General features: G+C 51.1%; 1 protein-coding gene across 2 annotated transcripts in view; it reads left to right on the top strand.

Annotated features, from left to right (window-relative positions):
• Window positions 1-14,238, top strand: part of REXO1 (RNA exonuclease 1 homolog) — a 37,635-nt gene extending 23,397 nt beyond the window's left edge. Inside the window, exons 8-16 of one of the 2 annotated variants that reach the window (XM_065652759.1) lie at window positions 363-476; window positions 1,617-1,754; window positions 3,790-3,903; window positions 4,533-4,606; window positions 7,763-7,873; window positions 8,596-8,711; window positions 8,882-9,020; window positions 11,017-11,137; window positions 12,047-14,238. In XM_065652759.1, coding sequence (XP_065508831.1) covers window positions 363-476; window positions 1,617-1,754; window positions 3,790-3,903; window positions 4,533-4,606; window positions 7,763-7,873; window positions 8,596-8,711; window positions 8,882-9,020; window positions 11,017-11,137; window positions 12,047-12,135 — 1,016 coding nt within the window. In that variant the 3' untranslated portion in view covers window positions 12,136-14,238. Of the gene's footprint in view, window positions 1-362; window positions 477-1,616; window positions 1,755-3,789; window positions 3,904-4,532; window positions 4,607-4,662; window positions 4,722-7,762; window positions 7,874-8,595; window positions 8,712-8,881; window positions 9,021-11,016; window positions 11,138-12,046 lie in introns of those variants that run through there. The other variant, XM_065652760.1, reaches the window with a different exon arrangement.
• The last annotated feature ends 2,216 nt before the right edge of the window (window positions 14,239-16,454 follow it).

The raw sequence follows: 16,454 nt of genomic DNA, 5'->3' as shown, positions 1-16,454 counted from the left end.
GGGAGTCTGGGCTGCAGCGACCTCAAACCAAAGCTGCTCCTTGTAGGTGGGTGATCCCACCAGGCAGCACACAACTGGGTCAAGCTGCTGCAAGAGGGAGCAGGTAGAGCTACCAGAGTTTCCAGAGGAGCTGTAAAAATGTCCTTTCTGCCCTTAAAAAAAAAAAAAAGTTGTAAACAGAAAACTGGAAGGAAAATGCTGGGCCACCACCTTACATGTGCCAATTTTTGGAGCTGAGCAAGAATTCAAGAGGACAAGTGGAGTCCTCCTTTTGCCAATGTGTAGTGGCCCAAACTCTAGGAGTGAAATTAATTACTCACATCTTACCTGATGTCTGTCCTGTTTTGCTCTTCTCGCTGCAGAGACAAGTAACAAGAAAGTAGTGTCCCATGAAGCCGTGCTGGGAGGGAAGCTTGCTGCTAAGACAAGCTTTACTCTAAACCGCTCGGGGAGCTTGAGAGCCGAGGATTTAACAGGTAAGACCCCGCTCCTGCGAGGCTGTAACCTGTAAAACAGCTGGAGGTGGAACACCGTGACTAGAAGAGCAGGATCTCGCTGATGTGTGAAGTGCTGCGATTTATCTGCGGGGCAGTGTCAGGAGTTATTGCGCAGCTGCAGACTCGCTCAGTGGACAGTTCTCTGATCAGCACCTTCCTGACTTTCCCCACTTTGGGCCGTGAGTTCACTGGCGTAATCCGCGTGGCTTTGATGTAGCATCAGTAACTGTTCTGAGCTGCCTCTCGTGTTTTGGGTATTACCGATTTTTGGGCTTTTATTTCTGTCCGAATTTAACTTTCCTGCCCTGCAGCGGTACTTCACAATGTGTCTGTCAGATTAAAAGTCAAACTTACAGATATCTCCATCTGCTCCGCAGGGCTCATTTTCACATTTACAGATGTCATAGGAAGGTCATATCGTAGCCAACGGATTGTGCCACAAGCGTTATTCATGTTGGCTCAAATCGGTTATGGGTGTTTTGATTGCCAAGAGATGTAGGCAAATTGTTGAGGAGATCAGAGGAGAGATGGGGAGGCCGCAGAGCAGAATGAATTGACATGGCGAAACCTTAAAAGGGCCTGGATAGCTCAGCTAAGCAACATCAAAGGGTACACAGCAATATTGGAAGGGTTTAACGGAGCAGCGAAAGAAGAGATATTGGGCAGAGTGCAAGAAGTTATAATTATTCTGTGAAATGAAACGAGCAGCCTGAAATCAGCAGCAGGAAGAAAGGCTCCGATAATGAATTTTTTAGCTAGCTGTGGGTGGCCTTTGAGGGGTCTTCTTTGGGCTGCATTAAAAAATATCATTAGCATTTAAGACATTAAAATGGGAGAAGTCTCAGGTTGCTAACAAAAAGGCCTGCAGGTGGCCCCTTTGGAGGAATTCTGTTTCAGCTGTTTTCCAGACTTAATGCAGGTTGTCTAAGAGGTTAAAAATCACCTCGTGCACCAAGAAATACTGCCCTGGCACCTATTTCTCTGTTGATCCAGAACAAAGGCAGTGGAAGCAAGTTTAAAATAGTGGGGGTCCCTGCCAGGAGGCTTGATAAAGCAAAAAACAATAAAATAAACAGCCCTACTTAAGTGATCTGGCTTCAGCACTGTCTTTGCGTGCAGGAGCTGCCTTGTACCGACGACTCAAGGAATATCTTATGACTGAGGAGCAGCTGAAGGAAAATGGTTACCCAATGCCTCACCCGGAGAAACCCGGCCGCGCCGTCCTCTTCACTGCAGAGGAGAAGAAAACGATTGACTGTAAGCTCTGCTGGCTCCTTCCTTCTGCAAGGTTTGCTAGATACATTACAGCCGGAGATGCCTGTCCTGCTTGCAGATGGTCTTTTTGCATAAAGAGATTCTTGGTTGCAGCGTGGAGCCGTTTTCTCCTGTTGCGATGGGTCTCCTTGGCTGTCACCTCTGTCTTTGCGGGCCAGCCGGTCGCGAGGGAGAGCAGCGTGGCTGCAGAAAGCTGTTGCCTTTCGAGAGGATGATTTTTCTTCAGCTTGCTTGTCACAAAAATGTTATTTTTGACACAAGGCTTATAGTTTGTGGCACGTGGGGCTGCGAGGCTGAATGAGGTTTCTAACTGCTGACAAGGAAAATGAATTGGTCAGGTTGGCTGCTGGACAAGCTTCCTTAGGCCGCCCCCTGTGAGAAAGTAATGTGTTTTATTGAGAAACTTTGGGTTTCCACTTGCTGTGCGGGTTTTGACTCCAACTTTGTTGTACTGGAGGCTGCTGGCTGCTGCTGCAAGGAGGATGGTTGGAGCGAGGCTCCTGTTCAGTGTCTAATGACACTCCCCTCTTCCAGGGAAAGGATTTTTTGGTCTCTGCATATAAACTGCTCTTATGGTGTGATACAGACCGACATTGGGCCAGGTTGGTTTTGCGATGGGTTTGGATCGCAGTTTTTTGCTCGATCTAGACAGCCCTGGGCCAAGTAGTTCCCAAAAGCCCTTCTTGCAGCTGGACAAAATGATCCCCAGGTTTCCTCAGGACAGCATGGGGTCCTCTTCTGTCTGAATTTTGAACTCCTGTAGCAGGATTTGTGTTTCCCAAGCGCTGATCAGAGCAGACCGTGGTGCAGCAGGGATCAAACACACACTAGGATATGCCACACTCCTCTGAGTGTCTCTTTAGAGAGACCTTGCTGAAGTGTGTTAAGTGCTCATCCATGTTAACACCTTGTGTCTACATTTGTCCTGTGCTTGCTGAAGCAGCCTGGAAAAGCTCTCTTGCATTAACACTGTCAAATACTGGATTTGTCAGAGCCTTTTTCTCCAGTTGACCAGCCAGCTCCTATATATGATTCTGAGATCATGTTTGTTGCTCTGTTTCTGCAGTTTCCTGCAGATGTTGCAGGTTCTTTCAATTTGTTTTTATTTAACTAAAGCTATTGCTAGTCTGTTAATGCTGTGACCATGGTCAGGGGACAAAAATGGTCTAGACTGGTGTAACACAGAGCTGGGAATGTGCCAGCAACTTAAATGTGCACAGTAGAACTCAGGGAATTGCACAGATATCAGGAGCGTGACAGGCAGCTCCCTGACTGTGGCTGTACCGTAAGCGTTCCCCTGTTCAGATGCTGGAGAATCCTTACAGAAAAACTGTGCCCAGGAAGAACTCGAATGTCATTTAGAAGTGACAAGGCACAGATCCCCTGGAAACCAGGCTTCATTAGCTCTGGTGTGCAAGGAATGACTTATTTATCCTGTTTCTTAAAATAACTGTGTTAGAGTACGACATAATTTGATGTGGATGGAGCAACAATGCAGCAAATGTTGATGTGAACTGTGGTGGAGCTGATGTTTTGCACTAAAACCAGTGGAGAGGCTGAGGTTGCACCAGGGGAGGTTGAGATTGGATCTGGGGAACTATTTCTTCCGCAAAGGGCTGTCGGGCATTGGAACAGGCTGCCCAGGGCAGTGCTGGAGTCACCATCCCTGGAGGGGTTGGACAGACGGACATGAGGTTCTCAGGACACGGGGCAGTGCCAGGGCTGGGGGAACGGTTGGACTCGGTGATCCTGAGGGGCTTTTCCAACTGAAATGATTCTATGATTCTGTGTTTGCCTCTGAGAAGTGTTTGAAGGGCAAATGCTACCGGACTGCATTTTCAGAGGGATTGCTGCATCTTTATGGGAGTTTGAAACAACACTTGGAATCCCTTTTAACAGGAAAGGTGTTTCACCGGTGTTTGGGGCTTGAGTGATTCTGATTTACTTGTTCTTTGGCCAAGTTTGGCAGGGGAAGGGTTTCAAGTGACCTGTCTCTTGCTTCTCTTCTCTGTTCAAGCCTCCTGCAGGGTTTGCTGTCGCTGTGGCACTGAGTACATGGTCTCAACCTCTGGAAGCTGCATTCGCAAGGAGGAGTGTGTCCATCACTGGGGACGGCTGCGCAAACAGAGAGGTATATATTGATGTATCTCCTCACATGCTAGCTGTGCTCCAGCTCCAAACACAGAGTCTGCCTCGGGTTTGAGTTGCTGTGGAGTGTTTTGTGGGTTTTGGGGCTGGTCATGCTCACAGGCTGTGACAGTTCCCAGTTTTGTCACTGGGTGGCCCTGCTGCTGCTGAAATAGCCCTGCAAATTGCTGCTGGGCAAAGTGTGACACTGGGGCTGGAACAGAGACTGTTCATCTGTGTTTAAAAAAAGGAAACCAAAACAAAACAAACCCCCGTCCTGTGCCTTTGGAAGAAATCAGTCTTTTTAGGAGGCTGACTTGGGGGCACTAGATGTCTGTCACTGCCCAGGGGAGTTTACTGGTCTTGGTTGAATTCATTTGCAGCAAGACACTAACCTGGTTTGAGCTCTGCTCTGGTTTTCCATCACCCAGGTGGCTTCTGGAGTTTGTCTGGCTGAGTAACAGAGGCTTAAATTCTTTAGGTCGCTGCGTGCGAATCCATACTTATTGTTCACCTTTGTTTGATGCATAATTGTTGCTGTGCTCATCTAGGCTATCTCTGCATGCGAGAGCTAAACTTTGTCTCTTGTTGACAGGATTCTTCTCTTTGACTCTTTCTCTCTTGCTCTTTCAGTGCCAGGTGGATGGGAAACTCATTACAGCTGCTGCTCAGGAGCTGTGGGTTCACCAGGCTGCCAGGTTGCTAAAGTAAGTGATTGAGCAACACCTTTTTATTCGCAATGACGTTTGTCCTTTGCTTACAGACATGATGGCTGTGTAATCATTGCTTAAGCTTCTAGAAGAATGGTGGCCTGCCTTACTGAGGGGAAACAAGTGCTTCTTAAATAACTTTCGCTGTGCAAAGGTAGGAACATTCGGTGTTTGACAGGAAAGAGGAGATTCATCTGTCTGGAGTGAGGTGGTTTCGTTTGTTTTAAGCAAATGCCAGTGGATTAAGCTGCCCAGCAAAAGCTCAGAAACTTATTTCTTTAGGGAAACATTGAGGAAGTGAGAAAAAAGGCATTTCCTTCAAAGGAGCGGTCTCAGGGCCTTGACAACAGTGTGCCAAAACCTTTTTCCCATTTTTTTTCCTTTCCCAGATGCCTATGCTAAGGTAACTTTCTGCTGTAGGCCAAATCTTTTCTTAGTTTTCTGTTTACTGCATGCCCTTTGTTGTATTAAGGGGAGGAACCTGTTGTAACTCATAAATATTGCTTCGCTTGAGGAGCAGGGCTGGAAGGGTTCCCAGCACTAGAAAACAGAATTAAAATCCTGCTCAGGAATGCAGTTTTGGCCCTTTGATAGAACTGAACCAAGCGAGAGGGGATCTAAAAGGGTTGTGTCCAGCGGAAGGGACATTTTTATTCTAAGGCATCTTCTTGTCCTGCTCTTGGAAGCCCCCCCAGGCGATGCAGGGCCAGCAAGGGTGACTGTAGGTTCTTGAGAGGTGTGTGCCCTTCTTGTTCCGGCCAAAGCCAGAGCTAGGAAGTGAATTCTGGGGCAAAATGGTCTGTATGGGCACCCTAAAATCTGTCCTGCAGAGTCTGAAGCATGGATGGGATCAGGCAGGCTGCTGCTTCTCTTAATTCTTTTCCATGTGGAATTAGGATCTTTCTTTAGTCAGTGTTCCAAAAAACATCCAGCGGGGAAGTCGGGAGAAATTGATGGGGCTATAAACACACGACTTCTCTGCATGTTTTTTGCCTGGCTGTTGTGGACCATAAAACCTCACAGTCTTTTAAGAAACAGCATCTCTCTAATAGCCTCTTACCCAATGGAGCATGTCAGCAGCGCTCCGGGGCTCAGCCATCCTTTCGCATCTGCTCCCTAGTTGTCGTGCTGCCGCAGATCACTGTGTTGGGGATTTGTCAGTTTTCTCACCCAAATATGGGAGTTTCACAGCATCCTGTGGTGGGTTTAAGGCTGGAGCCCACAGCTTGCTCAGGCAATAAGATATTGTGATGTTTGGGCTACTGGGGAGCACAGGATCTTTCAGCTTTGAAGGAGGGCGCTGAAACCAGCAAATGTAGTGAGAAACCCGTTAGAAAAGCACGTCTGTGTCTTTTCCTTCCAAACCCACTGGAGATGTGCCTGTGTGCAGTGAGACAGCGTGGCAGGAGATGGCAGGATGGAGCTGCACTTGTCCCGGGAGCGCAGGAGCCTGGACCTGCTGTTCTTTGTGAGAACCGAGTCTCCTTTCTCTGGCCTGAAAAACAGAAGCAACTTTTCTGCCCTCCCCTCAGCGAGGAAGAATTGGACAGTTGCAGAGCATCAACTGGTGTAGAGAAACACCTAATTTCTTTTTGTTTTTTTTCATAACTGCTCAGTTATATTGCATTGCAGAGGGAGGGAAGGGATCAAACTGCAAGGGAGAGAAATAGTAATTTACTGTCTGTTGGCCTGGTAATTTGCTCTACCCATTTATTTAGCAAAACAATCAGATTCATGGACCTGGAATGGACAAGTGTGGCCTCTTGCTCCTGGGAAGTGATGAACCATGTAGCTTTTGAGCCGTCCTGGCTTTGGGTACAGGGAGAGACTGGACTCTGTGTTGGCCCAGCTGCCTCGTTCAACTTCAGATGATGCAATTCTCTGTTCTCTGGCTGCACCTACAGTAATAACCTGTGCAGGAAAATATGCAAATCCTTGCTTTGGTTGCCCCTCTGCCTACAGGTTTCAGCTTTACCAGTGCCTCAGTTCCTCATCTCTTAAGCCTTTCTATTCCAAGATGAATAAGTACGGTTTGATTCTTTGTAGGGCAAGATGTATGAGGAGCACGATGAAGGAGGCTGTACACGGGCTGCTACCATTGTGCACAAATACGTTGAGATTTAGGGACAGACAGAACTGAAACAAAAAAACCCAGACAGACAAAACTGAAACAAAAAAAAAACCCAAACCAAAAAACCACTGGGGAATAAGGGAGAGAAAGCATCACCTCTGAGTGTGGTGCAGCAGTTTAATCTGACCTAAAACCGTGTTAGTGGGCAAAAGGGCAGTTTCAGCCTCTGCCTTGCCCTCAATTACGTGTCGCTGTCTCCCCAGTCCTGTGGGTGGCGGGATCAGGGCGATCATCCCGCTGAGAACTCCCCTGCAAAGAATCCCTGGGCTGCCTGAGTCGGGTGGGATCTGTGGCTGCGGAGGAGAGTGAGAGAGTCCGTTCTAGTCTTGCATTGGCTTAAGCCACTCATGAAATCACTCCCTGAGTTTTCCTGCTACCTCCGGGATCTTTTTTGCACTGGATCTTTTTGGGGATAATGGAGATTGGTTGGAAATATTCTCCATTTATTGCCTAGTAGGCAGTAGCTCGTGTTTGTCTGCGAACTGTCTGGTTTTGGAGTACATTGGCTTTTATTAGTATGCAGACATTGGCATTTTCTGGTGCTTCATTACACCTGTTTCTTGTGTAATCTGTGGGCTGTGATACACCTGCTGCTAATGCTCAAACAGGCATGTCTGGGATTAGAATCCTGCACCCGGGCATATCTCTGTTAGAAGGTAAACCAGAAACCAGCAGCTGGAGTTGGATCAGTGTGAGACCTCAATGTGACCCTGTCTGAGTAATTCTACTCCAAATCACAAGTTGGAAGCTGCTCGTCCGTGGTTTTGTGATGCGTTGCTCCTGTGTGAGCTGTCAATGTGATGCCACAAGCCCTGATCTGGCTTTGGAATTGGGGTTGCACATGGCTATGTTTGCTATTACAGTGAACTTCTCAGACTGTCTGATAGGCAAAACTTGTTCCTCATTAAACTTTAGAAATGATAAAATTATTTTTGTTTAGGTAGGAGGTTCTGTTGATGTAGACTTATTGGATTTTTGATCTTACCATCAACAATTGTCTCTTTTTTTTTTTTTCCTTTAAGCAACACGTCCATGATGGGCGAAAGGAGAGCCTGGATGGCTTTGTGAAGACTTTTGAAAAGCTGCCTACGACTGATGGCTACCCTGGAATCTACGCGCTAGACTGTGAAATGGTGGGTCCCTAATGACGGGGCAATGCACAAGCCAAAAAAAGCTTTTTGAGGAAAACTAAGGGTGTGATACAAGTGCCTGAAGAAAAGCTGTTTCCCCACCATCATCTTTCCTTTCTGCTGTGGACTCAAAATCATATTGGTCTTACACATTTAAATTAGAATCATAGAATCATTTTGGTTGGAAAAGCCCCTCAAGATCATCAAGTGCAGCTGTTCCCCCACCCTGGCACTGCCCCATGTCTTGAGAACCTCACCTCCGTCTGTCCAACCCCTCCAGGGATGGTGACTCCAGCACTGCCCTGGGCAGCCTGTTCCAATGCCCCACAGCCCTTTGGGGAAGAAATTGTTCCCCAGATCCAACCTCAACCTCCCCTGGCGCAACTTGAGGCCGTTTCCTCTGGTCCTGGCGCTTGTTCCTGGGGAGCAGAGCCCGACCCCCCCCGGCTCCAAGCTCCTTTCAGGCAGTTCAGAGATCAGAAGGCCTCCCCTCAGCCTCCTGTTCTCCAGCCCTTAGCTCTTATTAATTAGTTTTGGCAATGTGTGCTTCATTTGGAGACTACACACACCCTTGAAAAGCTGCAGCCACCTGGCCGATACTGAGCAGTGTTTGCTGCCTGGCCATGCTGCATTGTGGGAGCTGCAGCCATTTGGTGAACGGCTCTGTCAATCCCGTGCTGTGGTCGGCGTGTTCTTGACTTTCATGTTTGCTCTGTTCCTTGCAGTGCTACACTAAGCAAGGACTGGAGCTGACAAGAGTAACTGTGATCAACTCAGACCTGAAAGTGGTATACGACACCTTTGTCAAACCTGACACCAAGGTGGTGGACTACAACACCAGGTAAGAACAGTCTTGTGTCAGAGGTTTGTGCTCAGAATCAGGAATTTGGGGGGAATGGTTGGGAGTGCTTGTGAATTCCACTGACCACCACTTCCTAATAGATGAGATGCTTTGGGTCTTGCGGTGTTGGGTCAGTGAAGGAAGCCTTCCTTTCTGCTCTTGCTCTGCAGGTTCTCAGGTGTGACAGAAGAAGACCTGGAGAACACTAGCATCACCCTGCGGGATGTCCAGGCCGTCCTACTGAACATGTTCAGTGCAGACACCATATTGATAGGTCACAGCTTGGAAAGCGACTTATTTGCACTAAAGGTAACTTGTGTGTCTTGTGTTTACATCCGTCTCTGGTTCTTTCCCACCCTGGTGTGTGTTATATGTGGCCTTTACATTTAGGAACTGTTTATTTCTGTCTCTGCTGTCCTCTCCCCTTCCACTCCGAATATAAATCCCTAGGGGCTTGTTCGGGGTCACCAAGAAAGTGTGTGGCAGGCGGGAGCTGAGTCTTTAGTCTCCGCTTACAAGCCAGAACTTCCTCCAGCCATTCTTTATCATGCAGCTTCTGTGATGAAGAAGCCGAGGCTGCCAACTCCTGGCGGTGCTTTGGAAGAGGGAGGTTTTAATGCCTGCAAAGCGCTTTACCTCTCCGTGGCACCCTTTATTCCAGCCTCTCGGAGAGTTCATCATCATCATAAAAAAATTATTTACAGTTTTATCAGCACAAGATGACTGTGTTGGCATCTTAAAGGCATGATTTTCTCTCAGTGTCGCAGATGCTGCCAAGAGAACGAACCCAAGAGCAATATAGCAGAGCGTGACAGGCGGTGACATGTCAAGTCATAATGTCTGAAGGCTATGGCAGTAAAGTTGACATCTCGCTAATGGCCATGGCAAGCTCCAAATGCTGATAGCATTTCAATTTTTATTTAAAGCTATATTATCCTGTTTCCTCAGTCTTCCTGATCTACATAAGTAATTATCATTGTGCCTGGGTGGGTGCCAAACTTGGCTGCAGTCTCAGAGAGATTATCCATAATGTTGGCAGTTTTATACTCCAAAGAGCGTAGCAGGTTGTTTCTGTTAAACCACAGCTGTTCTCAGGCATTTACAGAGCTGGGCTATGAAACTATTACTGACGAAGTTACGGATTGTCATGCAACATTAGCTGGTGCCCAGGAAGAGCCGAGGCAGATGAGGAGATGGGATTATCTGGGTCTTGTCTGAGTCATCCTGTGTCGAGACTTGCAGAGTCGTCATTTGGTCAGGCATACACGTTTATCTCTTAGACCTGGCATTTTACTCCTGTACTCGAGATATGGGACTGCCTTCATCCATGTTCCTTTAGCTCGCACTGAACACATATTCCTGGCAACAGAAGATTAATCTTGTCTTAGCCTGAGAGTAACAAATTAGTATTTAAAATAAGCCAGCTTGCCCCATGGTTATGGATTCTGTTGGACCTTTTGGTCCCCCCAGACCCCTTGGCACAGTGCAGGTGACATGCTGACCTGTTCAGCAACCTCAGTTCGTCCAGCGTGATGCCACTTCATACCTAGAGGACAGCAAACCTCTGGCCTTTCCTGTGTCCCCAGCACTTTGACCTGGCACTTTGACATGGGACCAGCCAGGGCCTCCCTCCCGTCCCCTGTGGAGATCCTTATACCCAGAAGTTCAAGATCTCCTTGTCCCATCTCATCCTTGCTAAGCCAGCACTGGTTATAAACTTCCTGTTGACTCATTGCTGCTGGCCTGGAGGTTTCCAGGTTGGTTTGCACCTGGAAGGTCAGGCTTTTTGTGTAGCAGCAGCGTGGTGTACAGCGGGGTAGGTACAGTTTTGACTTGCGCATCCTTCCTGCTTTGCTCCACATCTTGAGAAGCAGTTGGAAGGTTCTTAGAAGCTTTGTGAGGTCAGCTGGTTCCTCGGCTTAGTTTTTTGTTGTGAAAGACACTCTCAGAGCTACGCCAGCTTCTCCAGGGTATTAAGGATTGGCCTGGCCTGTCGTTTGAGTTACACAAACTGGGTCAGCCCTGAATTTCTGCTGCTCTGACCATGCGGTGTCAGCAGAGTTTGGGGCAGGTGCGTTGGCTGGCAGAGCTCTGGGGAGCATGTGCGCACGTGTCCTTCGAGGGGGAGTCGTCTTTGATTCAGCCAGAGCCTCTTGCAAGACTGGTTGGGTCGGAGCTGGGTGATAACATTATGTGGAGCCTGACCGGAAGATTTCCTTTAGTGTGGTTAATCCTAAGGACTGTCTGTCCCTGTGGGAGTGCGAAAATAACTTTTTTTTTTTTTTTTCTGGTTCCCTCCCTGCAGCTTATCCATGGCACAGTGGTGGATACCGCCATCGTCTTTCCTCACCGGCTGGGTTTGCCATACAAACGGGCTCTCCGAACGCTGATGGCAGACTACCTCAAGCGCATCATCCAGGACAACGGTGAGACCAAGGAGGAGCTGAGAGTGAGGGTCTCGTGTCCCGTCCCACCTGGATGTAGGCGCCTTGTTCCTGCCTTCCTCTGCTCTCCCCAAGCCCCATCCTCCTGCTCCTGATCTTTTTTTTTTCCCATATAGTGTCTGGCAGTAGCTGTGAACGGGCCAACGTGTGAAGTTTGAGTTTAAACCCTGTTTTGAGGAACAGCAGCACTTGCTGCTTCCCTCTCTCTGCCAACTGGGGACCAGAGCGTGGCGTGAGAAGGCCAGAGGCAGCTCTGTCACGGCCGTGTCACACCCTCCCTTCTCTCTCTGGCAAACTCAGATTGATCTTTCTGTTTGAAGCGAATGGAGGAAGAAATTGTTGACCCTGAGGGTGGTGAGAGCCTGGCCCAGGTTGGCCAGAGAGGTGGTGGACGAACCATCCCTGGAGACATCCCAGGCCAGGCTGGACGGGGCTCTGAGCAACCTGAGCTGGTGCAGATGTCCCTGCTCATGGCAGGGGGGGCACTGGATGAGCTCTGAAAGTCCCTTTAACCCAAACGAGTCTGATATTTTTTTCCACCTTCCTTGAGCACTTTGTAAACAGACTGCTGGGGAAATTCAGGCCTCCAAGCAGTTGCTCTGTGACCTGAGGGCCTGCAGATTAGCAGAACTTCAGTCCTTAATTTAAATGGGAATGGTGTCAGGCTGAAGTCAGGCAAAAAATGTGTTTAGTGGAAATTCTTCTACTTTAAAGCCATCACTGTGGTTCATGGTGATCACAGATGCACCCACGGTTGCTGTGGCAGAGGGTGATGAGCAGCTGGGCCAGCAATGCTGGGCAGGAGCTTGTTTTGGCAATTTTTGTCTGTGCTTTGAGCTGGGGCTGCCCAAGCCGAGGTGGTCACCGCCGTCCTTGTCTTTCTGTCCCCAGTGGAAGGACACGACTCCAGCGAGGACGCCCGAGCTTGCATGGAGCTGATGGTCTGGAAGATCAAAGAAGACGCTAAAGTGAAACGATGACTCGCGCTTTCTCTCTCTCCTGTTCCTCCTCCACCTCTTTGAAGCAGTGCAATAAATGCTCAGAGTAACACTGTCCACCCGTACGCAGCTGCATGCCACACCAGCCTCCCCGCGCACTTCAGGTACCTACGAGACTTCAGGACCACTGCCGGCGCAGCCAACGGCGCCGGCTCTCTGCTGTGTCCAGGTAGCAGCTCTCGGATCCTCTTTACTCCACCCAAGGGATATTCTGTGGTACAATTGCCTCGTAGGTGCATGGCAAGATGGTTTTGAGTAGCACAGCCAGAGAAAACATCTTGGTTCCTAGGAGAAGCTTTTAGAGATAGGTTGGATACGTGCAGAAGGATCTTTCTGGTTCAGTTAAAGGTAGATTGTTTTCTTTTTATTTTTTCCAAATTTCACTTAAATTGCCTCTGTGCTCCAAAGCTGGTGGATTCCTGCGGTGTTTGGAGATGGGGCGGGAAATGGAAGAAAGTTGGGCAAGAAGCTGTAAAGTGAACAGATTGCATGGCTGATGTGCGAGGGGTGGTGAGAGCTGAGGATCGAGCTGTCTGGGAGAACATCCGAGAACATCCTGGTGCAGAGCAGAACGCCGGAGCCACGAGAAGAGGAATGAGATGGGGCCAGGGAAATTCCCGCCTGCTGCCAGCCAGGTGATCTCTCCAGCGAGGACTGGTGTCCCCATTGTGCCGTCGCTGCGAAAGCGGGAAACCACGAGGGTCAGACCTTGCCCAGACCTCAGGGTGTGTCATAGTGTGACAAGGGACAGCGGGACTGGGACAAACTGGGCTCCCTGAGCTCAGCAGCAACGTGCAGCTTTCCAGTGGTATGAGCAGGTGTCGTGTCTGTGCGGGTTGGAACAAGCTGTCCTGACCCTGAGCTTCCATCGCGGCTCCAGCGAGTTCATTTGTAGGGATCAAGGCTTTGGGGGGCACCTCAGGGTGGCCCCTACCAGTCCGCAGGACTCCCCACCAGTCTGTCCCTGAGAGCGGGCACTCAATGCAGGCCAAGAGCAAAAGCAATAGTTGAAAATTGTTCTTTTAAAGTAGTTTACATGTTGGGTGTTTTAAGAAAAAGAGCAAAAGCCCCAGTTTTCCCGCCCTGCCCCGGACAAGAGCAGCTGTTGAGAGCATCTCTGTCGCATTTTTGGTGACTGGGGCAGACTGGGTGGTTCTGGGGTCTCTCTGCCCCGGCCCCATTGCTGTTGGGGATGACAGGGCTGGGATGTAAAAGCTCCTGTTATTGCTGAGCCCTGCTGTGTTTCCTCTGGCGGGCGGTGCCACAGGCTCCCAGCCTCTTCGTTACCCAAATTTTGGGCTGTGAATCTTCCCCGGCGCTCTGCAGGGCATGTCCTGTCCCGCTCTCCTCGCAGCCTCGGCCAAGTGCTGCAGCCGCCTCCCTCCCGTCTTCAGGACACCTTGTCTGTCCCCTCTGCCATCGCCTGCCGGGAACGCTGCTGCTCTTGGGCCGGAGAGAGGTGCAGCAAAAGTTCAGTGCTTCCTACCCAGGGAGAGAAGGTTTATTCCTGCTCCTGACTCTTTCCCTTGTTTACCTCCCATTTATCCTCACCTCCGGCTGCAGCAGTGTAGCGAACCTGGAGTGTTCTGCCCGTTGGCTGTGCAGCCGTGTGAGATTTCGGATCCAGTTCTTGCTTCAAGATCCCACCGTTACCCGACGGGTGGTCCCAGCGCCCCGGCACCTGCAGCAGCTGCCGACACGTTTCCACCGCGGCCCTGCGGTGCTGGTGTCCTGCCGGGAGCCGGGTGCTCGGCTCCATCCCACTGCCCGTGTGGGGAAGGCAGAACGTTGCTGCGGGGGTGTCCTGCAGGCCTGAGTCCTGCCAGGCCAGGGGACTGCGGGCATTTCCCCGTCTTTTCCCCACGGTTCAGCTGAGACCCCTTAAAATGAGGCTGGTGGGGCAGGGGGTTGCCTGTTGTGTGGGCAGTGGGACCATATCCCCCCGCACTGCCGGCATGGGGCAGAGCAAGCGTCAGACCCCCAGGCACTGTAACACTGTAAAACCAGAGGTTTGTGGTTGGTAAGAGGTTTTTGGGTTGTATGTAATTATTGTAACCAGTAACTTTTTTGTAATTGTTTTTAATAAAAGGGTGTTGACTAGACGCATGTTCCTGAGTCTGGGTCTGCTCTGCCTGCGGCCGGATTGGGGACCGAGGGGGCTGGAGCCATTCCAGAGGTGGGAGGACCTGGGCAGGTGCCCCTGGAGCATCCACTGGGATTTCCTCTGTGTCCTCATGAAGGATGTACCCCAAATCCTGGGATCAGTTTTGGGCCCCTCACGCCCAGAAAGGCCTTGAGGTGCTGGAGCGAGTTGAGAGCAGGGAACGGAGCCGGTGAGGGGCTGGAGCACAAGGGTGACGGGAGCGGCTGAGGGAGCTGGGGGTTCAGCTGGAGAACAGGAGCTGAGGGGAGACCTTCTGATCTCTGACCTGCCTGAAAGGAGCTTGGAGCCAGGGGGGTCGGGCTCTGCTCCCCAGGAACAAGCGCCAGGACCAGAGGAGATGGTGTGAGCCCAGGAATGCCGGCGCCCGCCTCTGCTTCCACCACCTGACCAGGCTGCGCCAGAGCCGGTATCAATCTCGCAAATGGGGCAGGAATTAAAGTGCCAAATGAAGGAGCTGAATCAGCACGGAGGAAGAGGTGAAGGTAAAAAGTTCAAATAAAAAAATAATAGGCTATTAGATGACCTCACTGGCAATGTGTTTTATTTAACGTGACGGTGATGGCTTGGCGATGGCAGCGGTTACTTAGGATGCTATAAAAGTTGCGGCTGACCTGTGTTCTCATCACCTTTAGGGGTCTTAGAGGTGCTGCTGGGTGCCCTGAGCTCCAGCACTGACCTCCTGGCGTGTCCTTGACCCTGCGGGGGGTGGCCCCGTGACGTCCCCTCTGCAGGTCCCTGCTGCGGAGGGCAGGAGGTCCAGGGTTGGAAGACCCCAGTCCCAGGTGGGCGCTGCTCTGCAGATGGACACATGGACAGACAGACAGTTGTGCTGCAGGTGAAGTGTTCAATATCTGGCTCAAAAGTCTGAGACCCTCGTTTTTCCCTGGAGAACTTTGTCTCCCAAGGGCACGTCTGGAGTTGGGGCATCAGCGCCAGAAACTGCGGTGAGGGGGTTTCTTTGGGAAACCTTTGCCCCTTCGAGGTGCTTCCCCTCTGACTCACAGTGCAGTCCTGGGGCTCAGCACTACCTGTCCCCCCCCACTGCCTCGGGTTTTGGGTGCTGCAGCTGAATCGGGGAAGCAAACGAGCAGAATGACCCCCTGAGCCATAATCCCGGTCCCAAGCTTTCCAAAACCCGTTTGAGGAGGCCAGGCTGGCGCTGGCAGCTCCTTCAGGGCAAGGTGAAACGTGGGAAGGTGAAATGAAGTAGCTTATGGGACAAAAGCGGCTCTATTTCCACTTCAGCTCAGAGGTGCTGCGGTGTTACAAATACCCCCGTGCTGAGGTCCAACCCCCCTCCCCGCACCCTGAGCCCCTATCGATCCGTGGAAACAGCCTCTGGGCCCCGTCCCCGTCTAGGCTGTTTACCGGCGGGTTGGTGGCACCGGGCTGGCCGTGTCCTCGGAGCTGCCACGGACACGGTGACGCGCTGGGTCCCTGCCGGTGTTGCCACAGCGTTTGGAGCGGGGGCAGAGGGGGGTCCCTGCCCAGCTCCTGCCTCTGCTGCAGCTCAGCTGCTCCCCCGGCCCGCGGCTTCGCTTGCCTGTGCAAGGAGGGAATTTCCAAACCTGGAACAAAGCAGCTTCGGCCCCAAACCTGCCCACTTGCAAGGGAGGGAGAGGTTTTGGGCAGCCCAGGGGGACAGTTGGGTGTCATTACGTGTCCCTCTTCTGCAGCTGAGACCAGGCGGCTCATCGCACGCGCCCCTGCGTTTGCAGGTGCTACCAGGGTTTGCGCCGGGGCCCGTCTCGTCCTGCAACATCGTCCCCTGGCAAGGGGCATCCACGGGGCGTCTGCGTGTCACCCCCTGCCACTGAGCCACCCGGCACAGGTCAGACGTGACTGCGGCCATCGATCCTCTCTTTAAAAAGCTTTTTACCGCAGTTTGTCTGGACCCTCCAGGAGGGCGAGGGCCGGGGCTGAGGCGGAGGGGTGAGTATCCATCACGTGTCGGGGGTCCCACACCTTGTGTGTGCAGGCAGGGAAGCTCCTCATGCGGTGACATCGGTGTGGCAAGGCCCTATCTGCCACGGTTAATGGGGACAAGGACCTCGCGGCAGCCCCAAGGCCAGGCGCCTCGGCCGCTCTGTGCCGTGCCTCAGTTTCCCCCAGGGTGGCAGCTGCCTGTCCATCATCC

Source organism: Caloenas nicobarica, chromosome 27 (assembly GCF_036013445.1).
Source record: "Caloenas nicobarica isolate bCalNic1 chromosome 27, bCalNic1.hap1, whole genome shotgun sequence".
Classification (NCBI taxonomy): Eukaryota; Metazoa; Chordata; class Aves; order Columbiformes; family Columbidae; genus Caloenas; species Caloenas nicobarica.
This window is presented reverse-complemented; position numbering and strand designations above follow the sequence as displayed.